We start from the raw sequence: 21,556 nt of genomic DNA, 5'->3' as shown, positions 1-21,556 counted from the left end.
AACACCTCCAGCCGCTTCCTCACACACAAATCCTGCTCCCCGCTCTGTCCCTGCCGAGCCAACAGCTGTGCGCAGCCGGGGACAGCGCTGACCTTGGAGCTCGGAGGATGCCAGAGCTCTGGGAGCAAAAGGAGCATCCCTGGCCGAGAATTCCCGGCAGAGCATCCCTGACCGAGCCATCCTGACTGAGAATCCCTGACCGAGCATCCCTGACTAAAATCCATGACCGGGCATCCTTGACAGAGCATCCCTGGCAGAGCACTCTCGGCTGAGAATCCCTGACCGAGCATCTCTCACCGGGCATTCCCAGCACAGCATCCCTGGCATCTCCTCGGCCGACAGCCCCTGACAGAGCATCCCTGACTGACCATCCCTGACTGAGAATCCCTGACCTAGCATCCCTGACCAAAATCCCCGGCCGAGCACCCCTGGCGCTCACCTGGAGTGCCTGCACGGGGCAGGGCAGCCCGCAGGGAAGGGTTCTTCCCCCGCCCGCCCCGGGGGGGTTCCTGGGGGTGGGAACCCATCCGGCTCCTCTCCGCGGGGCTGCGGTGGGAGCGGCTGAGCCCCCCCGGCCCCGGCCCCGCGCTCCGCCCGCCGCTGTCCCGGTGCCGGGGCCGGTCCCGCATCCCCGGGGCTGGAGCCGCCCATCCCCGCCGGGGTGAGTCCGCGGGATTCGGGGGAGGAAACTTCGCCCCCTCCCCTCCTCTCCTCTCCCCTCCCCGCAGCACAGCGGCGGCGGCGGCGGGCGAGGCGGAGAGGGAAGCGCTGCGGGAATTCGCATCCCGCGGCCGGCCGAGGGAGCCGGACTGGGAACAGGTTGTTGGGATCTGCCCGTGGGAGGAAGAAGGGGCGGCTCTGCTCAGCCGCCGGCCGAGCCTGGGCTCTGGGAGATGGAGACGGAGCCGCTGCCTGGCCAGCCGGCGGTGTGCTGAAGGAGATGGACAGCGAATTGCTGCGGGGGAGCCTGGCCCCGGCATCGCCCGGGGGGCTGAGCCGCTTCCCGAGCTCCTGAACTTCCCACAGAGGCTGCCTCAGCCCGGGTTAACCACGGCGAGTCCCACCTGCACCGCTCCCAGCTGCCTGGGACAGGCAGGTGGTTCTCCTTCTTTCTGCTCCTCTGCTTGGGCGTGAATGCCGAGCACCCAAAAGTCAGCCTGAAAGCCCGGGAGAGTTTGGGGAAAGCCAAGGTGCTGGAGAGTTGTGGTGGTTTGGATTTATTTGGCACGAAGTACTCGCACCTCTGCTCGAGGGATTCGTATGGCTTGAAGGTAAGGGACTCGTGTTGTGCTTTCCTTCCAGAAATAGAAATGTTGTGAATATCCCGGTGAGGGAACACAGACGGCGGCGGCTGCTGTGATCACCACTGCCTAGAGATGTAAATAAACACGGGGGAAAAGGAAAATATTTGTCATTGCACCGAAAAGACCCATTAAGCTCTTCCCTTCCGCAAGGGAAGAGGTGAGAGCGGCTTTTCAAACTGAAATTCAGGCTGTCTCATTTCCCCATCTAAACCACTCACTGCAAGGCAACAAACAATTGTTATTGTATGCTAAAGAGGCATCTGGAGCTGCTAAGAAGCTCGGCTCGTTTTTAGAAGTTTGATGTTTAAACGTTGCTCTCACATAGACACAATGGAGAGAGAGTGACAGGGAGAAGTGGAGGAGGAGGATGTGTGCAGAGGATATAATGTAGGAACAATCCAGATCCCCAGGGAACAAGATTGTTCAGTCAAATTATTTGAGGGAAAACACTCCTTTTTTTTCCCCCCCTCCCTTACCACACTCATTTTTTCCCATCTGGTAAGGCAAAAGTGGCATCCTTTCAGTCTCGGTGCTCAGCACCAGTCCTGGTGTAGAACAATCTTCCCCAGTGGAGAACAGGGGATCTGTCACCCTTCCCTGAAGAACCTCTGGAAGGAAACCTCTCAGAAATTCTTCTCTGAGTGCTGCAAGCAGATGTTGTGTGAGGTTTACAGTCACCTTTGTCTGGATGTTAATTTTAATTTTGTTTTCCATTTCCCCCCCCTCCCCCCCCCCCCCAGTTCTAAGTTCCATCCAGCTTTTTGAAACCAGTGGAAAGTGTGTGGTTTTAGGACAGGGAGCCAAACACCAGGATGGTGCTGGGTCCTGCTCAGCACTGGAGTATTTTTGGCCCAAGTTGTTGTCTGTAGGTTGTTTCCACACAAGATAACACATCCCCACTGGGTAATTCTGGAGTCTCTCTCCCGTCCCGGCTGCCCCACATGGCAGGCACGGAACGGCAGAGCTCCCAGCGTGTGGAGCATGAATCACTGCTCCTCCAGTGGAGCTCCAGCTTGGGGAGGAAAACAGCTTGGCTTGTTTTAGAAATAACCAGGGTTACAATGGGGCTGGCCAGATAGGTTACACATGCAAAACAGCGTGGGTTGGCTTTCCTACGTGTTCAGGGTTTCACGGAATTACTGTTCTTTATACACACACAGTGGTATTAGGGACTCACAGCCCTGGCTTTTATCTCTTTCGAAGTAATTGCGTGTAGTAATCTAGAAAAAACCCAACCTCTTGGCAACATTTCTGACTCCATCGAGTGAAAACCGCTGCAGTTCTTGTTATTTCCTCCCCAGCCTTTTACTTCATTCCCGTGCTGCAGAAATTCTGTTACATCCAAGCCTTCCTTCCTTCCTTCATTACTTCTGAGCAGAGTTTTGTAAGAGATTTTTCTACTGATTTATCTGTGTAAAATCTGCTGTGCTTTCCACATTTCCACCTAACTGCCATGGGCACGCACACGTTGTGTGTGGAAAAGAGCTTCACTGTCACGCCGGGAAAGAAAATGCGCAAGTTTTAGTCTTTAGAGGGAAGCTTGTGACCCCACAAAAGCAGGGGAGCAGTCAGTGTGGATATGTTTGAGGGCTCTTGAAGGGTGACATTGTGCTGCTGTGTCACTGTCACCCCGCAGGAAAGGTTTTGAGTGGCCCCACAGTGTCGCCTGTGCCCATCCTGACGCTGCTCCCACACCCCGAATCTCCCTGAGCTGGGCAGGATCCAGCCCTGAGGCTGCCAGGCCGTGGGGGTTGATGGATTTGTCCCCACAGCGGTGTCACAGCGTGCCCCTGTGCCAGGCAGCAGGACACAGAGTGCTCTGATGTGCTCGAGAGGCCGACACCTGCCTGGCAGCCACACTCAGCTAACGGCACTTCATGGATGTGCCTGGCATTGTTCCCCTGCCCTGCCCCGGCCCAGCCGGGCTGCAGCAGCAGCAGCAGGGGCTGCAGGCACCGGGCTGGGCTCACAAACCTGCTGGGAACTGCAGCTGGAGCAGCAGCAACGCCTCACTCTGCACTCGGGAGAGCTCGGAGCAGGGACTGAGCTGCTCCCCCTCTGTGGCACAGAAGGTGCCATTCCCTGGGGGTTCTTCTCCTCAAACCCATCCTTCCCTCTAAATCAGCAAATCTCCACCCTCCCAAATCCTCTGCTTCCTTCAGCTCTGGAGCTGCAGGCCAAGCTGGTGAAACCATGGAATATCTCGAGCTGGGAGGGACCCACAGGAATCATTCTGTAACAATTACCAGACACAATTTCCCTAAAACAACAGCAAAAATACAACCCCAAACCCATCCTTGCCCCTAAATCAGCAAATCTCCACCTTCCCATCCTCTGCTTCCCTCAGCTCCCTTCAAGCTGATGGAACCACGGAATATCCTGAGCTGGGAGGGTCCCACAGGATCCATTCTGTAACAATTACCAGACACAGTTTCCCTAAAACAACAGCCAAAAAAAACCCCCTTGGAAAAGCACTTATCTCCAAGGCTTTGTGGCTCCCCAGTTATGAGAAGATGGATTTGGCTCAGGCCCCTCACAATCCTTTCAGGATAACTCGTTTTCAATTTCACCCTCTGTGCCCAAATTCCTCGTGAACGCGGAGGAAATCTGGGACTCGGGTTTGGATTCCCCACATGCCCAGAGCTGATATCCCAATGCCAGGAGGTGCAGGCCAGTGAACACTGAGCTCCTGCCACACCGTGTCTGGGTGCAAAACCTCCCCAAACGCTGTGGGCACTGGGGAATTGCAATTCCAAGGGAAAGAAGTCCACAGATTGTTAATGAATGCACAGAAAGCAGGCTGGCACAGCAAACAGTTGGGTGCCGGGGGAGTGTTTGCAGAAACACCACAAACATCGCTCCGTTCTCACACTCCTGCCCAGGCAAAGGCAAAATTGGATAAAAAGATCCCAGACTGGTGGGACTTCACCCTCCCAGGGTGATTTTTTTTTTAAGGCTACAAGAGAAAACACAGTGGGCTGAAGGTTAGAATTTATTCAGGCTCGGAATATGGGTTTGGTGAGCTTCGTGTGGGATCAAACTTTGCTGTCCTTCACAAGCCAAAACTTTCAGTGGCTCCTGAGGAGCAGGGAGGCTGAGCAGCGAGTGCCAGCGAGATCCTCTGGGGAAGGGGGAGGCAATTGTTTAAGTCCTGTCAGATGCATCATCCCCTGGGCTGTTACAAAACCAACCTATATTCAATCCGAAGTGATTGCTAATAACTATTAACTCCTCTCCCAATTGTTCCTCCTCAATCATGTTTTCTCTCGCTGTCCTTCACCTGGGTATTTTTAGCATTGTAATTTTTTAGGTTTTTTTATTATTTTTTTTTTTCCTTGGGGAAGATGTGACTATGTGTTCAGTTGCTGCTTCTCTGTACATCCCTCCCAATTATCCTGGTGGGTATTTTTCTCTCAAACCCCCAGAACGGGTTTATTTCTGGTTTACTCTTCCCTGTTGGTTTCCATGTGGTTATGTGGGAGGCTGCACTTTCTTTATCAAAGCAGAGAGCCATGATTAGTCCATTCAGAAAATGTAAATGCAGCCTTATGTGTTCTGGAGCGCTGGGGAGAGGGAGAGACTGCAGGAGCAATAAAAGCTGTGATAACAGAGCCCAGCCCCGAGCCCTGCAGGGCTGCCCCAGCCGCAATTCCCATTTCTGCGGGACAGAAATAAACCCGCTGAGCCGCCTGGGGAAAGGTGATCACGGAGTAACCTGAAGGAGAGAACACCTCTGCAGCCTGTGCTGGGCATTTGTAGCTCCTTTCCCTCTGATTTATCCCAAATTTCTCTGTAGCCTCCTGGGCTGTTGTGGTGTGAGGCGTCCCAGGGTCTGCAAGCGCTCCCCGGCTGATAAATGCGCACATAAACACAAATATTCCGCTCTGCTCACTGCCCCAGGTTGCCAGCCGCGGGCGCTGGGGATGGATCAGCAAAAATCAACAGCATTGAGAGTGCTCGGTGCAATCTGTGGCTCCGGGGAGAGAAATGAACCCTTCACCAGCAGCTCAGGTCTTTCAATCAGCTCCCCTGAATGCTGCAGCTGACACACTCCAGCAGAGAACTTTCAGCTATTACCTACAATATGGCACCTTGCAAATTACTTGTCGAAACTCCCTCCCATTTTGACATCTCAGGCAATCTGGAGCTCCAGCAAATTAAGATTCTCTGCAGCAAGCACTCCCTGACCCCCCAGCCCCTTTGGATCTGTTTATCTCGAGCTTTTGCATATTTGTATGACAGCTGAGTAAAAATGTGATTATCTCTGGGATTGCTGGAGTCTGGAATCGGGTGTCCAACATTTGATCTGTTTTCTCTGAACACCTTTTTTAGTTCCAGCCTTGGATCCCACCCCAGAGAGGGGACAGGACACCTCCTGCTCTCCTTGAGACGTCCCCACACACATTTGGGAGGTGAATTTTAGTCACCCAGGACTTGAAAAGCCACAATTATAAAGAACTTGCTAATTTAAAGGCCCTTAAAAATAGAAGCACTCCCCCCCACATTCACATCCATATTGTTGAACAGGAAGAATCACTCATGTCCCAGCACATGAATCATTCATCACCCCCATGAGGTTATGGATGCTCTAAAAATGTGTTTGTGAGTGCTGGAATGGGGATTTTAATAAATACTACAGCAATACTTCAGCCCACCATGGCCAGGCATGTGTAAAGCTCCTCATTTGCACTTTGATGGCAGAACTGTAAGAATTAGAATTAGAATAAAGAATGGGTTTGGGTTTTTTTTATTTCGCTAGCAAGGGAGTCAAAAAGTCAACATCAGGATTTCCACGTGAGTGGAGTCCTACATATTGGTTGATTTTCATTTGGAAAGCAGGTTGTGATCCATGCCTGGGGCCTGTGCTGTGAAACAGGAGGTTATTAAAGCATGACAGTCATTATTATGAAGCATCACCATTATTATTTTTATTATTATTTATAAATGGCACATAAGGTACCAGTGAGATTCAGATTTCTGCTTATCTTCCCTCTTTAGAAAACCAGACTGAATGGAGAACCTTTTCCTCAAATTACCTCAAATTTCCTCAATTTTTTCCCTCAAATTCACAGCTGGAAGCAGAGCAGGATTTGGTATTTCCAAGGATAGCAGTGAGGGAACTGCTAGGGACAGAACTGCCAGGTCAGGGGCATCTCTGGATTTATTTCCAGACTGAAGACGAGGCCTGAGAGTAAATCCCAGCCCCTCTGGTGACAGGCAGCTCCCACCCAGAGGGATTTACACGCGTGGATAACCCCAGGGCTCCCTCCCTGCCTGCTGAAGGCTGCCGGGCATTGTTGTTCCCAAGCTGGATCATTGGGAGCGGGTCAATATTGCTGAAATTGCTGGGCAGGGACAGAGCCGGGGCTGCCTGGAGCTCACACAGCCTGTGGCACCCGGGTTTTATGGCAAAACATTCGGAGGAAAAAGGACTCAGAGGATCCCAGTGGCAGCAGCACAGCCGGCAGACACTTCTGGGGCAGGATCAGAGGGAACTGGGCAGATCTTCCTCTCCTTGTTGCCAAAGAAAGCGTGCACACAGAGCGAATGCGGTGGGGTGAGGCAGCACTTTTAAAATGTCTTATTTTGATACCCCAGCGTTGGCTGTGGGGAGCAGAAAGAGCCAGGGGGGCTGAGAACTGAAATATTCCCGCTGGAAATCCAACCAGATCAGCACCGGCACAAAGCCTCTGCTTTTCTCAGGAGCTTTCTTTCTTTCTTTCCTCCCCCCAGACCACAGAGTCGGTGACTCCTCGCCTTGCTCAGCTGCAGGATTCAGGGTTCAGAGCTCCCTCCTGGCACGGCCCCTTCGCCAGCCCTGCTCCCACACATCAAAAACAGAGCTGGTTTTCTTGGCAGATTTTAAGAAACAGGTTTAATAATAAAAAGATAAGGCAATTAGGAACCAAATTCAGCCAAAGGAAGTCTGGCTGGCTGGGTGACCTGGCATCCAGCTAAGTCTACAACTCCCTATTTCAGAGGCTTTTAAAAAATGCTCTTCTTATTGCATCAGTTTGGTTGAAATTCAATATTTTTTTCCAAACTAGTTAATATATTCTAGGAACTGTTTAGCTCCTTTTCGGGTCGTGCGTGTATCTTGGTTGTGTTTTCCTTATCACTTTTGGCTTGGGCCTTGGTTTATACTTTCTTCAGGTGGCAGATGTCGATAGTTGGTCCGTCAATAGCAGGGTTTTTTTACATATTCACTGGATGTTATTTTCATTAAATAGAGAGTTTAAGCACACTACATTAATACAACACAACTTTCTAATGTAACACATACAGTAATTATTTTAATATTTACAAAGGGTCAATGATATATTTATAACACACCTACAATATAAATATATTGTTTATAAATACAAATGATATATTTATAACACACAGCCACCCTCCCTGCAGCCCAACCTGCATTTCCTGCCAGGGGTTTCACCGATGGAAGGAGAAACCCGTGTGCTGCACCCTGTTCTGTGGGAGGATGTTTGTCTACATGTGATGTCTGGTGCTCAGCACTTGCCTTTGTCATCCTTTCCAAGAGTTATTTTTGTTTATCTCGAGGTTTGTTTTGTTTCTCTCTCTTGGTGTGAAGGAAGAATCAATTAGGAAATCACAAGCCTAACAGAAAATGACAAGGAGGGATGATGATAATAATAAAGTCAAGATTCTTTGGGGCTATACTTTGCAATTTAATTTTTGCCATTGAATTTCTGATTCAGGAGGCCTCAGACTCCCAACCATCATAATTTAACTTAAGAGACATCGTTTGTAGAGACAATAAACACATTTTAGAAAAAAAGAATGAAAAAAACCCCCAACAACAGGCAAAGCAATTACTAAAGAGAGAGTTCAATAACTTGCACGTGTCCATCAGCTTTCAGCATTCCCGTAAAAATATTATTCCAAGACGTCTTCAATGTGTCAGGTGGGACAACACAGCGTCCCCTGAGAGTGGGTCTGATTCCTGATGCCACAGAAAAAGACCAAAGTCACAGGAGCAAGCCCTGATCACAGAGCAGTGCACTTCAGTGATTTCTGGGGGATTTTTTCCTGGACAGAACCGCAGGCTCAACCAGCCTGAGCACATTAAAGAGAATATTTATTTCAGGAAGACCAAGACCAAGAGGCTTTTCTTGGGCTTCTGTGCCTGTTTCACCTCCAGCAAGTTGGGCATCTCTCCCCAGATCGTGATTTTAGCCTCTGCACCCAGGGATTTTTATTGCTGATGAATTAAACACCGCCGGGTTTAGTCCTGCCTGAACTTCCACAATGACTCGCGCCCAGCTCCTTAATTAAAAACATTAGAGCTCCTTGTAACGCTTCATCTGAAAGAAAATCCGCTCCCTGCCAAGCAGGGGGAGAATATTCATGGCTCTCTGCAGCCCTGCTAATGACTTGGTGGATTAAAGGAAAATGGAAATCACACGGAATTCACTGTCCCGCTCACTGGATTTAGGAATCGGGCTCATAATGGATGGAGTGTGCACTTCCCAGCAGGCTGAAAATGTCGCTGACTGCGCGAAAGTCAAATTAAATTCAGGAGAGCAGCAGCCGAGTGTGTGTGCAGCGATGCCAGGGCTGGGACAGAGCGAGAGGAATTCCTCAAATCAGCCCAAAAAATGGAGCACCGAAGGTTCAAATTTCTCCCCTGGCCAGAGATTTGTCAGCGATGCCACCAACAGGTTTTGTGGAATACGGGAAGAAAATATTTGTCTTTCCAAGGATTTTATTGTTTTGGGGCAGGATCAGCCCCGAAACCATGAACTGAGCAAGGGATCCTCTGTCAGGAGGTTGGAGACCTGGAAATTCCAATTTGTTCTTGGGCTGTGCTGCACACACGAGCTGTAGTTCCGCTGCAGCACCTTAATGAGTTTGAATTTTAATGAAGGCTTAATGGGAGAAGTTCCGTGAAAACAACAGAAAAGCCCAAACCACTTTTGTTGTAGCTCAGGCATGGGGCAAAATAGCCACGATTTCACTTGGAAAATAGCCATGGTTTCATCTGGAAATAGCCACGATTTCACCTGGAAAATAGCCATGGTTTCATCTGGAAATAGCCACGATTTCACCTGGAAAATAGCCATTATTTCACCTGGAAAACAGGTGGTACCACATGTGATGGGAGCAAAATCCTTCCACTACCAGAATTCACTAACCATGAGAGAATTTATGTTGTGTGGGACCCCTCTGCTCTTGGGAAGATTGATTGACCAGGCAAACAACTCCAAAGGCCAGGCAGGGAAAAACGTTCCCCCAAAAAGCACAGAAAAACCTCACAGAGTGACCAGCTGAGCATCTTCCTTGGGGGAACTGAACACCGTGCCTGGGAGCAATAATTCTTTGAAGAACCGAGCTTTTGTGGCAAAAAAAAAAAGGAGCAGCAAATGAGAGAATTTGCGGCTCTGTGGGTGGGGTGAGCTGAACAGAGAGGGGGACACGATGATGCAGCAGCGCCAGGGTGGGAAGGCAGAGCAGGGAGGAGTGAAAGATGTAAGAATTAAATAATTACAGATGTAAAAGGCAATGAGCCATCCTGGGAGGCTCTGGGGAAGGTCAGCCCAAGGAGGTCGGGCAAACACCGGCCACGGAGAGGCCCCGGGGCAGGGCAGGAGCCGCAGGGCTCTCCAGGAGAACAGATGCTGATCTCCAGAGCTGCTGGTCCAGCACAATTCCTGCACGGCTCGGTGCCCACAGCAGCTGGAAAAGGACAAATCCACCACCAGAGGTGGCTTCTCCTCCTCCCCTTTTGCCTGCAAAGATGGGAAAGTCAGGATGGAAGTCAGGGTTTGAACAGCTGAGCTGGTTTAGCCCGGGGATTAAATGATTAAGGATCATTAGGATTTGAAATTTGAGGAGATCTGGATGGAGGAACACTGGGAGTCTTCCCTGTGAGGCTGGAGCCTGGCTCTGCTCCTTGGCCACGAGGGACAGCACGATAATTCATTAAGTGTTTTCCCGGAGTTTGAAACGCAGGGATGTGGCACTTGGAGCAAGGGGGGGTCACGTCAGGGCTGTGACACATCCTCACCAGAGCTGCTCCAAGGGACTCGCTGCCAAACCTGAGTCATGGGTGGTTTTGGGGCAAACCCCCACAAATCTGAGGGAAAGAGGGGGAAAGGGGAAAAAAACCAGAAGAGCTCTCCTCTGGAACTCGCTGCTTTTGGCAAACATTTTTGCAAACAAGCTCAGGGGGAGGAGAGGAAAGAGCAGATGTTCAGTGAGCGCTCGGTGACATAAGTGGAGGGCAAATATTTGACGGCTTCAATCTGAATTATTATTATTTACTTTTAATAAAGTGTGGCTGAAGGACTCAAGAGCTACAGTATCCCTGTGCCAGGTGCTGCACAAACGTGGGAAGCCTGGCTGGAGGGGGAGCAAAAAGGGTTTATTCAGCCAAGGAATTAACACAACCTATTTCTGCAATTAAATTGTTTTACACTTCAAATGCCAAGTACCAAAATGTGAACATTCGACAGACAAAAAACAAATAATGGGGAAAAAAACCCCCTTAAATATTTGCCACGTTTTATCCAGCACTTCAAAGTAAATATTTTGCTCAAATTTCAGCCACTTCTGTACATAACTAAGGGGGGTGGGAAGAGATTCAACCTTTCCAAGTCCTCCGAAATCGCGCAATTGGCTGTGTGACTGATCAAGGGTTATTTGCAGACATTGGTGGATGATCTCAAACACGGCACAGATTCTAAAGGAATACAGATCACCAGCATTCATGAAGCTGGGAATTTATTAGATTAGTCAGAGGCTCAGATCTCGTCAGGGAGATTTGGCATTAGGATACAGATAAAGGAATTATGAGGAGGGAAAAAAAAGGGCTTTTGTGGAGAACAGGATGTTGGGTCTATAGCAATGCAATATTTAATAAGAACTAATATCTTCCAGGCCGAAGAGCTGCCTCTGACAGAGCCCAAACCTATGTGAGAGCACAGGGAAGGAATAAATCCTTCCCCTGTAGCCACTGAATACCGAGTTGTGCCCAATATTTCTGGTTGTGTGTCCAAAGCTGAAAGCACAGAGTGGGAAATGGTTTTTAAAAAGCCATTTCTGCCCATCCTCTCCACCCAGCTGAGAAGGGCTGAAGTGGGCTCTGGCTGGAGCTGCTCCAGCTTGAAAAATTCACCTGTGCCAAACGTTGCAGAGATCAAAGCTTGGCCTGCACCCACAGATTCCTAAAGAGCAGGAGAAACCTGAGGCTCTGCTCCTCTGCCAGGCAGGAGCCAAACCTCTCCTGAATTCCAGCTGGGCAGGGGCACTGCTGGGCTTTCCTGGGAGGAGGTTGTTGCTGGAGGGAACTGTTCATACCCCAAAGTGGCCCTAAAATGATGATTATTCATGGCAAAACCCCCAAACCAAACTGCTCAAACCAATCCACTACGGCCTCTCCTCACTGACCTTCCGGGGTTTGGCTGCTGAACAGGTTGGGGTGAGAAAATGTTCACACTGGAGGATTGCTGATGAAACCAGGTTTGGTGGAAAGCCCTGAATGAAGGCAAGGCCTCAATCGTTGATTTTAAAGATTCCTTTAAAAATGGAAAAAGATTTTTAAAACATTCCTTTAAAAATAGGGTTTTTATTAGCAGAGGGAGAGGTTAAAGGAAGTTACAGGAGCGTTTCTCCCTCTCTAGGGAAGGTATCACTGAATTCTTCCCTTCCATGAGGATTTGCTAAGAAACCTGGAGGGATGAGGTTTTTCAGAGGCCCTGGAAGCAGCAGACAGTGAATTCCCAGGGAAATTCAGCCAAGGGTCCAGCCTGGTGTGTGCCCTGGGTATCAGCAGGGAGGGCTGGGAAGGTTTTGCTCCATCACAGGGATGAAGGACAAGTGCTCTGGGACAAAACCTCTTCCCTTCCCTTCCTGCAACACCGATTCAAACTCGGCCAAAAATTCCACAGGGAAAGAGGGATGGCTGAAGGAGCAACGCCACAAATGGAGAACTGAGAAACCTGCCTTAAAACCAGGGCTCAGCCTCGAAATTCTGGAGCCACAGGGCGCTGGGGTTGTCCTGCCCAGAGCCAGGAAACCCTCCCTGCATCCCTGAGGGTGAATCCCGGCCTGGAATGGGTGCAGGGAGCTCTGATGGTCGGGCAGGGGAGTGCTGGGAAGAGAAAATTCCGCGGCATCAGCAGGAACAGCTCGGGAGGTGACTCAGAGGCCGCGGGGACTTGTCACCCCCAGAGCTCAGAACTCTGCTCAACAGGAGGGAAAACTGGGACTGGTGCTCAGGGGACACGTGTGAACGCTCTCCAGCAAGAGGATCCAATGAGATATTATGCAAACTAGATCTGATTAGATATTTATTAGGTATTTATTCAAAGTGTTTCTGAATCAGGAGTGAGCAATAGCTGCAACGAACACACTTTTGTACCTTGGGTAGAGAAGGATCTGGGCCATGCGGAAAGGCCGAGGAGGAGGATTTTCCAGAGGCTTTTGCGAGGAGCCGATGGCAGAACTGTTGCTTTGATAGATTCGAAGGTTGCAGTGTTAAAATTAGAATCCAGCCCCCTAAACGCCCCAGCCTGGGCAGGATTTTTGTCTCGAGTTCTGCCCCTGTGGGTGCAGAGGTGGCCAAACCTCCTGCTCACGCACTGTGCCGGTTCCTGGAGCCCAGAGAGGGGACAGGGGAGCTCAGGTGACATCACTGCCAGGCCCTCAGTCACGGCTGTCACCTCCCCTGTCACCTCCCCTGCATCTGCATCAACCACTCCGTGCCCGGGGGAGCCGCGTTTATTTAAAGCCACCGGGGCTGTGCTGGGTGATCTGTGTCAGCCGCTCCCGCAGGAGCCCAGCGCAGGGATGGGGCTTGTCAGCATCATCAGCAGCGTTCCCTCAGGTCAGGGCGGGATTCACAGTATTTTCCTCCTTCCCGGCCTTTCCTCCTCCTCCTCAGTGCCTGCAGACACTGTTCCCTGAGCAGAAAGGAGCAGGAAAAGGTTCTCGCTCAGTGCCAGCTGTTCCACACCTTCCTGGCTCTCCAGGGAGCCACGACCAGGAATCCACAGCAAGTCTTGCATGCAAAAAGGAAATAGTGAAACTACTCCAGAAGATTCTCTTTTCCCCCCTCCACAAAACCCCTGAACAGGGAAACAAAGCAGCTGCTCAAACGCATTTCTCCCCTTCCCTTCCTCTTCCACCTCCTCTCCGCTCCAAAGAAAATGATGTTATTTCCTTGGACTTGGAACGTCTTTGTTGCATTCTCAGAGGAGCCCAGCGAACGTCTCGAGGACACACACAGGATGTCAGTTTGACAGTTTCCTATGGCCCACTGGTTCCAGAATTCCAGAGGAGAGTGACAATACTCAGGGAGGCAGCGTTCTGTGCAAATTCCACTCAGACACCGATTTCTGTGCGGAGGCCTGGGAGAGGATCTGTCTGTGAGCAGCCTGACGGGCACCCCTGGGCAGCAGCAATTAGCAGGAAACATCAATCCTGCAACATCTGCAGGCAAAACTCCTTGGGGACAGCAGGTGGAGGACATCTCCCCCGGGGATGCTGTCACTGGGGCCTTTGGCTGCTGTTTCCCTGCTGGGTGCACACTGAGTTAGGCGCCAAAATTTCCAGAGGAAAGCTCAGCCTGAACTCCAGATTTCATCTTAAATGGGCCTGAGGTAAAACCTTTGGGGGATTCAATGCAGAAGCCAAGGCTGGCTGAAGTTCTGGGCCCAAATCTTTGCCAGGGACATGCGTGACAGCGCCTGCCACTCCTCAGGATCAGCCCTGCCAGGATTTCACCCCTGGAAGTCTATGCAAGCAGAGTAAAAACCAGGAGGAGAGTTACAGCTTTGCTGTTTCTGAGAGAAGGGAGGTTTCAGGTCCTGCCAGAGGGGGTTTGTTGGGTGCTGAACATCCCCCGTTTGCCAGGGAGATCTCCCTCGTGTTTGTGTGCCCCAATCGTGGTTAGAGGATCCATCACGAGAGAAACATGGGCACAGCAAACAAACATTTCTGTTTGCTCTCTGGAAAAGAGCAGGGAGCTGGGAGCAGAGCAGGGCAAACCTCTGCCTCTGCACTCCAGCGAATTGCAGCAGCCTTTTCCCTGGGAATTGCAGCAGCCTTTTCCCTGGGAATTGCAGCAGCAGATTCCCTCCAGCTGCAGGGAAGCTGCCCCCAGCCGGGTTTTGCTGGAGCAGGGAGGGCGATGTGAGAGGCAGGAGCAGCAGGGGTGAGCAGAGGGATGCTGCTGCTCCTGCTGCTGCACTGCTGCCAGCAGACACGAGGCTGCAACCTTGCAGCCCTGTCCTGCCCTTGACCCTGTGTAAATCCATATCTGGATTAGCTCAGCCACCCTGGCAATCCGGGGGGACTCCGAGGGGGAATTAGAGTGGCTTTGCTGCCGGTAATTCACGAGGGAATTTGTGCCTTTTTGGGCTCTTTCTCCACCAAACCAAGACTGTGTTTTCCCTCTGTGCAGCAGCTTCACCCAGGCCAGAGCCAGGTGCTGTTTGTGCCTTTTCCCTGCGTTTTCAATCCGTTCCCTCTCCCTTTTCCCCAGGAAAATGCAGGAAAAGGCTCTCCCTTTTCCAGCTGACTCTTTAAGTGCTTCTTCCTTCTCTGCTGAGGAACTGTCAGCACTAAAATCAAAATTGCTCCTCAAAGCAGGACTGAGACACTCACAAAACACCTTAATGGCCACCAAAAATGCTTCGAATTCTGCCGGTTCTGGAGGCTGGGGAAAAGATGGTTGTTTTTAGGATGGAAAACTCGAACTTCCCAAAGTTGGGAATTAACAGAGTTGACCACGTAATTGTAGTTTGTACCACGAGGATGTGTGCTGGGCACAGCCTTTAATTGTGTGATCACACAGTTTTAATTTCTAGGTTTTGGTGTTTAAGTTTCCCCTATTTCATGCAAAGTATTTGGAACTTCTGTTTCATTTTCCCAAATTATTTTTTTTTTTCTAAATAGAAACACCAAATCTTTTCACTTTTCCAACGCTCAAACATTGCCTTTTAACTTTCCACATGGTGCATACAAAGACAAAAATTATTACTGTGAAAATAGTTTCAGTTAAAGAAAAAAAAATCTCGAGGGAGATAGAGAAGGGAGTGAAAGGGAATTTTGATTACTTTACCCAGGGATTTTTTACACCCTCCCTTAACCACCACTGAGTAAATTCCTGATGAATGGACACCAGAGATGAGCTATAAATAAATCTTCCAACTCCACCAGGGAGCTGGACGAGCCTGGAAAAGGCTGGAATTGCAGAGCCCATCTCCCTGTCTGTGGATTTTCCTTCTTAAAGCCAATTTCATTTCAACCAGCACAGGCCCGAGGGGCTGATCCTGCCCATCCCAAACCCTTGCGTCCCTTTTACACCTCAAAGACACTTCTCCATGTCCCTGCCTTTTCTTTTTTCCTTTTTTTTTCTTGTCCCACCTTGCATTTTCTGCATGGTTCTGCCTCCTCGAGATAGTTTTGCATTATGAAAGGGCAACAGGAGAAGAGAGGAAAAAAAAAACCTGTTGCTGTATTTAGCATTGATTTTTCCCCTTCACTCTGAGTCACAGAAGCTAACATTTAATTAATTTCTGACACTTTGACAGCTCCTAAGAAGACATTTGTAGAGCTATCAAGTGCTGCTGATAGCACTGTCAGACAGACACTTTTTGAATTATCAGCTATTAAGGACCCATATGCAACAAATTTCCAAGGATTATTATCCAAATTGTTCTCTGAATGAGAAAAGCACACAAAAGCTCAGTGAAACATAAAGAAACCATTGTTCCCGGGTGAATTTGATATTTGCAAATGTTTTGCTATTTTGATCACTTACGCGGTTTAATAAATCGAAGTCACTTTGTCTTTTGTTGAAGGGGATTAAGTGGCCGTGGTTTGGGGTGTCTGAGAGCACGGTCAGATCCCCCAGTTTGGTCTTTCTGGGACAACAGCTTGGGAAATGTGGAATGTTTGATCCTAGAGCAGGCAGTGAGGCCACAGAAAGACGGGATTAATTGTTTAGGTGGGGAAAGCTCAGTCAAAGCAGCAGCAGCACCAGAAAATCTCAGCCCCAAGCGCCACATCCACAGGGGTTTGAGCTCCTCCAGGGGTGGGCACCCCACCACTGCCCTGGGCAGCTGTGCCAAACCTTTACAAGGATTTTTTTTTTTGTTCCCTAATTTCCAACATAAACCTCCCCTGGCACAACCCGAGGCCTCTGTGAAGGGCTCAGGAGGTGCCAGTCGGGTGCTGGCATTTCCAGCTCCTCCTGCATCACTGGCTGGCTTGTGCAGAGGTCAGGGATGATTTCTGAACCGAGGGGATTCTCAAATTCGAGCCCAATTTGCTTCTGCTGTGTGGAAATCCCTTCTCTGAGTGGGACAGAGGTGTGGCGAGGGAATATCCAGGACCACAGAGACCCTAAAACTGCAACAGCCAGAGCTCCCCACCCCACAGCCTCCTTTGGCTTTGTTTGTTCACCCCCCTCAGCACAGAGGAGATTTTTGGTGTCTGAATTTCAAGTTAATGACACACAAACATCTGTCCCAGCAGCTGAGTTTCTTTAGGATATTGTGACAGCACAGAGGGACAGGAAAAGTCCAAAAGCCACTCAGAGTGGGTGAAACAAACGCCAAAGCTTCCCCAGGTTTTAGGGACCTCCACAGAAATCCCAGGATTTTTTATATTTTATCTCTGGAGGAGTGCCCAGCACGTGGCCATTGGCCAGGGAGTGGTGGGGGGTGTTGCTGTGGTGACCAGATTTTCCAAGGAGAAGCAGGAAAACCACGTTCCCAGTGCCAGGAGCTGCTGAGGGCTGTGTCCCCACCATGTCCCCCCTCGCTGTCACCTCAGTGTGAAGGGGCAATGGCAGAGGCAGCCCTGACTGCAAAGCTGCTGCTGTCAAATTCCATCATTGTCACCACTCGGGTTTAAAATTTATTTATTTCGCTGCTGGAGGAAAAAAAACCCAAAAAAACACCTAAGGAAAAGACGAAAGAAAAATAATAATAAAAAAAGGAATAGAGCCCAAAGCCCCGTGTGAAGCACATGGAGAATAAACATAAAGTGGGTCATGGCACTTCTGCCCTGAACTGTGCACACCTCACAGGGAGCAGAAATCCCACACCTGATCCAGCTTTAACACGGAGTAACTGACCCAGAAATGCGGGGCTGAGGTGGAAATAAACCCCAACTTCAGGAATCCCTGCCTGGAGCAGTCCTGCCCCCCATTCCATGCCCAACATCCCACCCAGGGCACGGAGAGCCCAGGGAGCACTGCACACAAATCTGATTAATTCCATTTCTTATTTTCCACGCTGACCCAACCTCCAACCCCTCGGTGGCAGGGTGGGGCTGGCAGCTGGCACTCGGGGCCCCATGGATCCCCTCAACCTCTCGTGGTACGACGGGGACAGGAACTGGAGCAGGGCCCTGAACGCGTCGGAGGCGGCGCAGAAGCCGCACTACAACTACTACGCCATGCTGCTGGCCCTCCTCATCTTCGTCATCGTCTTTGGCAACGTCCTGGTGTGCATGGCAGTGTCCAGGTGAGTCCTGAGAAACCCCTAAAATCACCACGAAAGGCTCCCTAATTAGCAAAGTTAAAAGTGGGATGGTTTATTGTGATGTCGGGGGGTCACCTCCTGAAGTGGTGCCTGGACCCTGCGAGGCTCTTGGCCCTCTGTTTATTTCCCAAAGTCTTGCACACATGAAATAATTAGACGTTTGCATAACCCCGGCACCTCCCACTCCTGCTTTGTATTAAGATGAGGTGAAAATGAGATTAAAATGAGGTTCAAATGAGGTTAAAAGTCCTTCACGCCTGCGCAATTCTCTTTATGAATTGGGTCAGTTGTCCTGAAGGATGAAGTCAGGAAAGTCTTCATCACAATGACTTTTCTACCTTCTCACTGCTGGCACGGCCTTCATGCCCTTTTGGCACCATCCAATCCTTCCTGCTTCGTGGAGGAATTAATTAGTATTAACCCATTAATTAGTATTGGGTGCAGGTCATGGTCCCATTGGTTTCTATTTGTCATTGTGATGGTCCATCTATTTCATTTCCTTCCATGAACACAACTTAAACCAAGCACATAACGCCCAGCAATGCACCACCCAGCCTTAGCTTAACCATCTAATAACCATTAATCTATCTTTTGTTTTCCCTAGCTTGCATCCTAACCGGTATAAACTGCTTCTAACCCCTTGGCTAGAATCTTAACTGTGTAAAATCGTGATTCACAGGGAGAGGGCCCTGCAGACCACCACCAACTACCTGATCGTCAGCCTGGCCGTGGCCGACCTGCTGGTGGCCACGCTCTGCATGCCCTGGGTGGTCTACCTGGAGGTAAGGGATCACAATTGCTGGCTTAAGGGTTTGGGCAGGCTGGAAATCAGCTCCTGCACAGCCTCCCGAGTTCCCCCAGAAGTGTTTTTCATGCCCTAAATACAGGTTTTCTCCTTCCCTGAAGTGCAGGGGTTTTTTCATTCCTGAAATTGCCTTTTTTTTTTTTCTTTCTTTTTTTTTTTTTCTGTTCCTGAAATTGTAGCTTTTATATTCCTGAAATTGCCCGGGTTTTTTTTCTTCCCAGGAGATGGATGTGAGAGCAGCGAGCTCGAAACCCCACTGCTGCTCAGAGGACTAAATGACAGCCCAATTGCAGCAGAAATTTGGGGTCAAGAGGGAAAGGACCCCAATTTTGCATTCAGAACTCCACCATGGGTATCACACTGAAACCACATCAAATTAGTGGAGGTGGAAGGGACCCACAAGGATCATTGAATCCAGCAATCAAAAAAAAAAACAACCAAAAAAAACCCCAAACCAAAAAACCAAAAAACCCCACAAAAACCAGAAAAAGCAATCAAGGCCCTGTTTCTGAAGGGCTGCAGGAAGGCAATTGTGGGAGCGGGATGGGAATCCACAGCTTTCATGTCAAAATATAAGGGGGAAAATCACTTTTCACACCTCAGCCTTCAGCACAAAACCAGCCTGAGGTTCCGGTTAATTTCCAGGCGCTCACTTATGGAGGGAATGATAACACAGAGAGGAGAGCGGGGGAAGGAGCCGCGGCCAAGGAGCCCTTTGAGTCCTGATGCAAACAAAACAAACCCAGGGACTGTGACAGGGGCTGTGAGGGAGCACAGTGCTAATTATCGCTGGAGTTAATGATTGTTTGCATGGCACTCAGAGCACGGACAGCCCCGTGCCTCTGCTGAAGCTCATTAACGTGGCCACGGGCTGGTGGGGAGCAGGCACTGCCTCTGAGACTTTATTGTCATTCTATTCTATTCTATTCTATTCTATTCTATTCTATTCTATTCTATTCTATTCTATTCTATTCTATTCTATTCTACCCATCCCATCCCATCCCATCCCATCCCATCCCATCCCATCCCATCCCATCCCATCCCATCCCATCCCATCCCATCCCATCCCATCCCATCCCATCCCATCCCTTCTTTACCACGATCCATTTGAAGCCTTGGCTCCTGGTAAAAAAGGAACAGAATGGACTGGAATTCCCTTGCTGGAATCCCAGCCATGGAGAGGCTCCTGCCCCCTCAGGTCCAGCCAGAAGAATCTCTCAGACACTTTTAATTTTTAAGGCAGGAGAATAAACCACAAATGATGCAAAATTCTCTCCCTGTTTCTTGGCTCACGTGCAGGGGTTGGTCAGGAGCCACAGCTACCTTGCTCTACAAATTGGGACCATTTTCTCGTCTGGTGTCACAAGCTTGGCCTAAAACTCAAAATCAAAATGAATCACTTAACCCCCACCCCAGCCTTGGTGCAAACAGATCTTTCACCCCCCAATTTTGGGAGTTTTTCCCACATAAATGAAAGCACCAAGAGAAAGAACTGCTGCGGTTCCCAGCGTCTCCCAAACCGTGCCCTGAGGAAATTGGTTTTGCTGAGGTTTGGATCGGGCTGGGAACCTTTGCCTTTGGGCAAGTTCTCCTCCAAGCTCCTGATGTAACTGTCTCTTAAGTGCTTTTTTAATCACCGAGTATTCATCTGTCACTCAGGCTTCAATGCAGTCATTCTTCCTTCTTTATGCTGCCTATGGTTATGTATATCAGAGCAGAAATAACTGAAGAATAGATATCTTATTCATTCTATTTTCAAATGCAGTAGGGCTCTATTTTTGTTAGAGGGAAATATACTTTTTTTTTTTTATCACATGTCAAACACAGCAGTCCGAATAATTGCTATTAAACTTAATTGGCAAAGTTCAGCTTCAACAGCAAAGAGAAGTGAAGAGAAAAAAGGCCACTGGTGCCTGGAAGTGTTATCATTAGTTCTTTGTCTTTAGCACGTCGTGTGGAGTGTTAAAGGCTTTTCACTCTGAATTAAATTCGTTTTGTTCACAAGAAAAAAAAATAGAAAAAAAAAAAAAGATAAAGGTGAGGAATGTCTACCCGGATTTTTTAAACTAAGAAATGAAGGGAAGCTCCTGCTTGTCAGCTGCTGACCTTTGCTGGGTGTAATTGGAAAAATTGTCGGGGGAAAAGCTGTGAGAACAATTAGAGGTGCTTGGGAATGAAAACGAATGTATTTCCCTCCTCATTCTGCCTTGAAATGCTTCCTCATCTTCCCTTCTGAGCTGGAGGAGCCTTGTGCTCCCCGATGTCCCCGGAATGTGAGCCCGGGTTTGCTGCTGGGGCTGCCCAAACCCACCGGGAGCAGCCGGCTGGAATCGGGCAGGATGGACCCACAGCAGCCCCAGAGCTCTGCCTTGGAGCCCCAACCACCCACCGGCCTCTTCAGCTTCCTGCCAAAGCCTCCTCTTGTGCCCCATCAGCAGCCCAGCCCCAGGGAACTGCTCACCATTCCCAGGGAATTCCTCACCAGCCCCAGGGAATTGCTCACCATTCCAAGGAATTGCTCTTCAGGCCCAGGGATTACTCATCAGCCTCAGGAATTGCTCCCCAGCCCCAGAAATTCCTCACCAACCCCAGGGAATTCCTCTCCATCCCCAGGAATTGTTCACCAGCCCCAGGAGCTGCTCTCCAGCCCCAGGGATTTCTCACCGGCCCCACTGTCTCTCTGCAGGTGGTTGGGGAGTGGCGGTTCAGCCGCATCCACTGCGACATCTTTGTCACCCTGGACGTCATGATGTGCACTGCCAGCATCCTCAACCTCTGTGCCATCAGCATTGACAGGTGAGGGCTCCGCGCCACCGGGCTGGGCCACACCCAGGGCGGCAGGTCCCAGCCACCTCTGTGGGGTCACATTTCACCGGCACTCAGAGGTAACCGCGGCAGTTCTTTGAAGAGCAGCCTCAAGGATCTCCATGAGC

The 21,556-nt window shown here is 49.9% G+C and overlaps 1 protein-coding gene across 3 annotated transcripts in view; it reads left to right on the top strand.

Annotated features, from left to right (window-relative positions):
• The first annotated feature begins 760 nt into the window (after nt 1–760).
• The window catches only part of DRD2 (dopamine receptor D2), a 32,492-nt gene continuing 11,696 nt past the window's right edge, over nt 761–21,556 (top strand). For all 3 annotated transcript variants that reach the window (XM_066203534.1, XM_066203533.1, XM_066203532.1), the window contains exons 1-4: nt 761–1,271; nt 17,600–17,800; nt 18,498–18,600; nt 21,310–21,419. In XM_066203534.1, coding sequence (XP_066059631.1) covers nt 17,631–17,800; nt 18,498–18,600; nt 21,310–21,419 — 383 coding nt within the window. In that variant the 5' untranslated portion in view covers nt 761–1,271; nt 17,600–17,630. The remainder of the gene's footprint in view (nt 1,272–17,599; nt 17,801–18,497; nt 18,601–21,309; nt 21,420–21,556) is intronic.

This window comes from Chamaea fasciata, unplaced genomic scaffold, assembly GCF_029207755.1.
Source record: "Chamaea fasciata isolate MVZ Bird 193981 ecotype frontalis unplaced genomic scaffold, bChaFas1.0.hap1 SCAF_24, whole genome shotgun sequence".
Taxonomy (NCBI): domain Eukaryota; kingdom Metazoa; phylum Chordata; class Aves; order Passeriformes; family Sylviidae; genus Chamaea; species Chamaea fasciata.
This window is presented reverse-complemented; position numbering and strand designations above follow the sequence as displayed.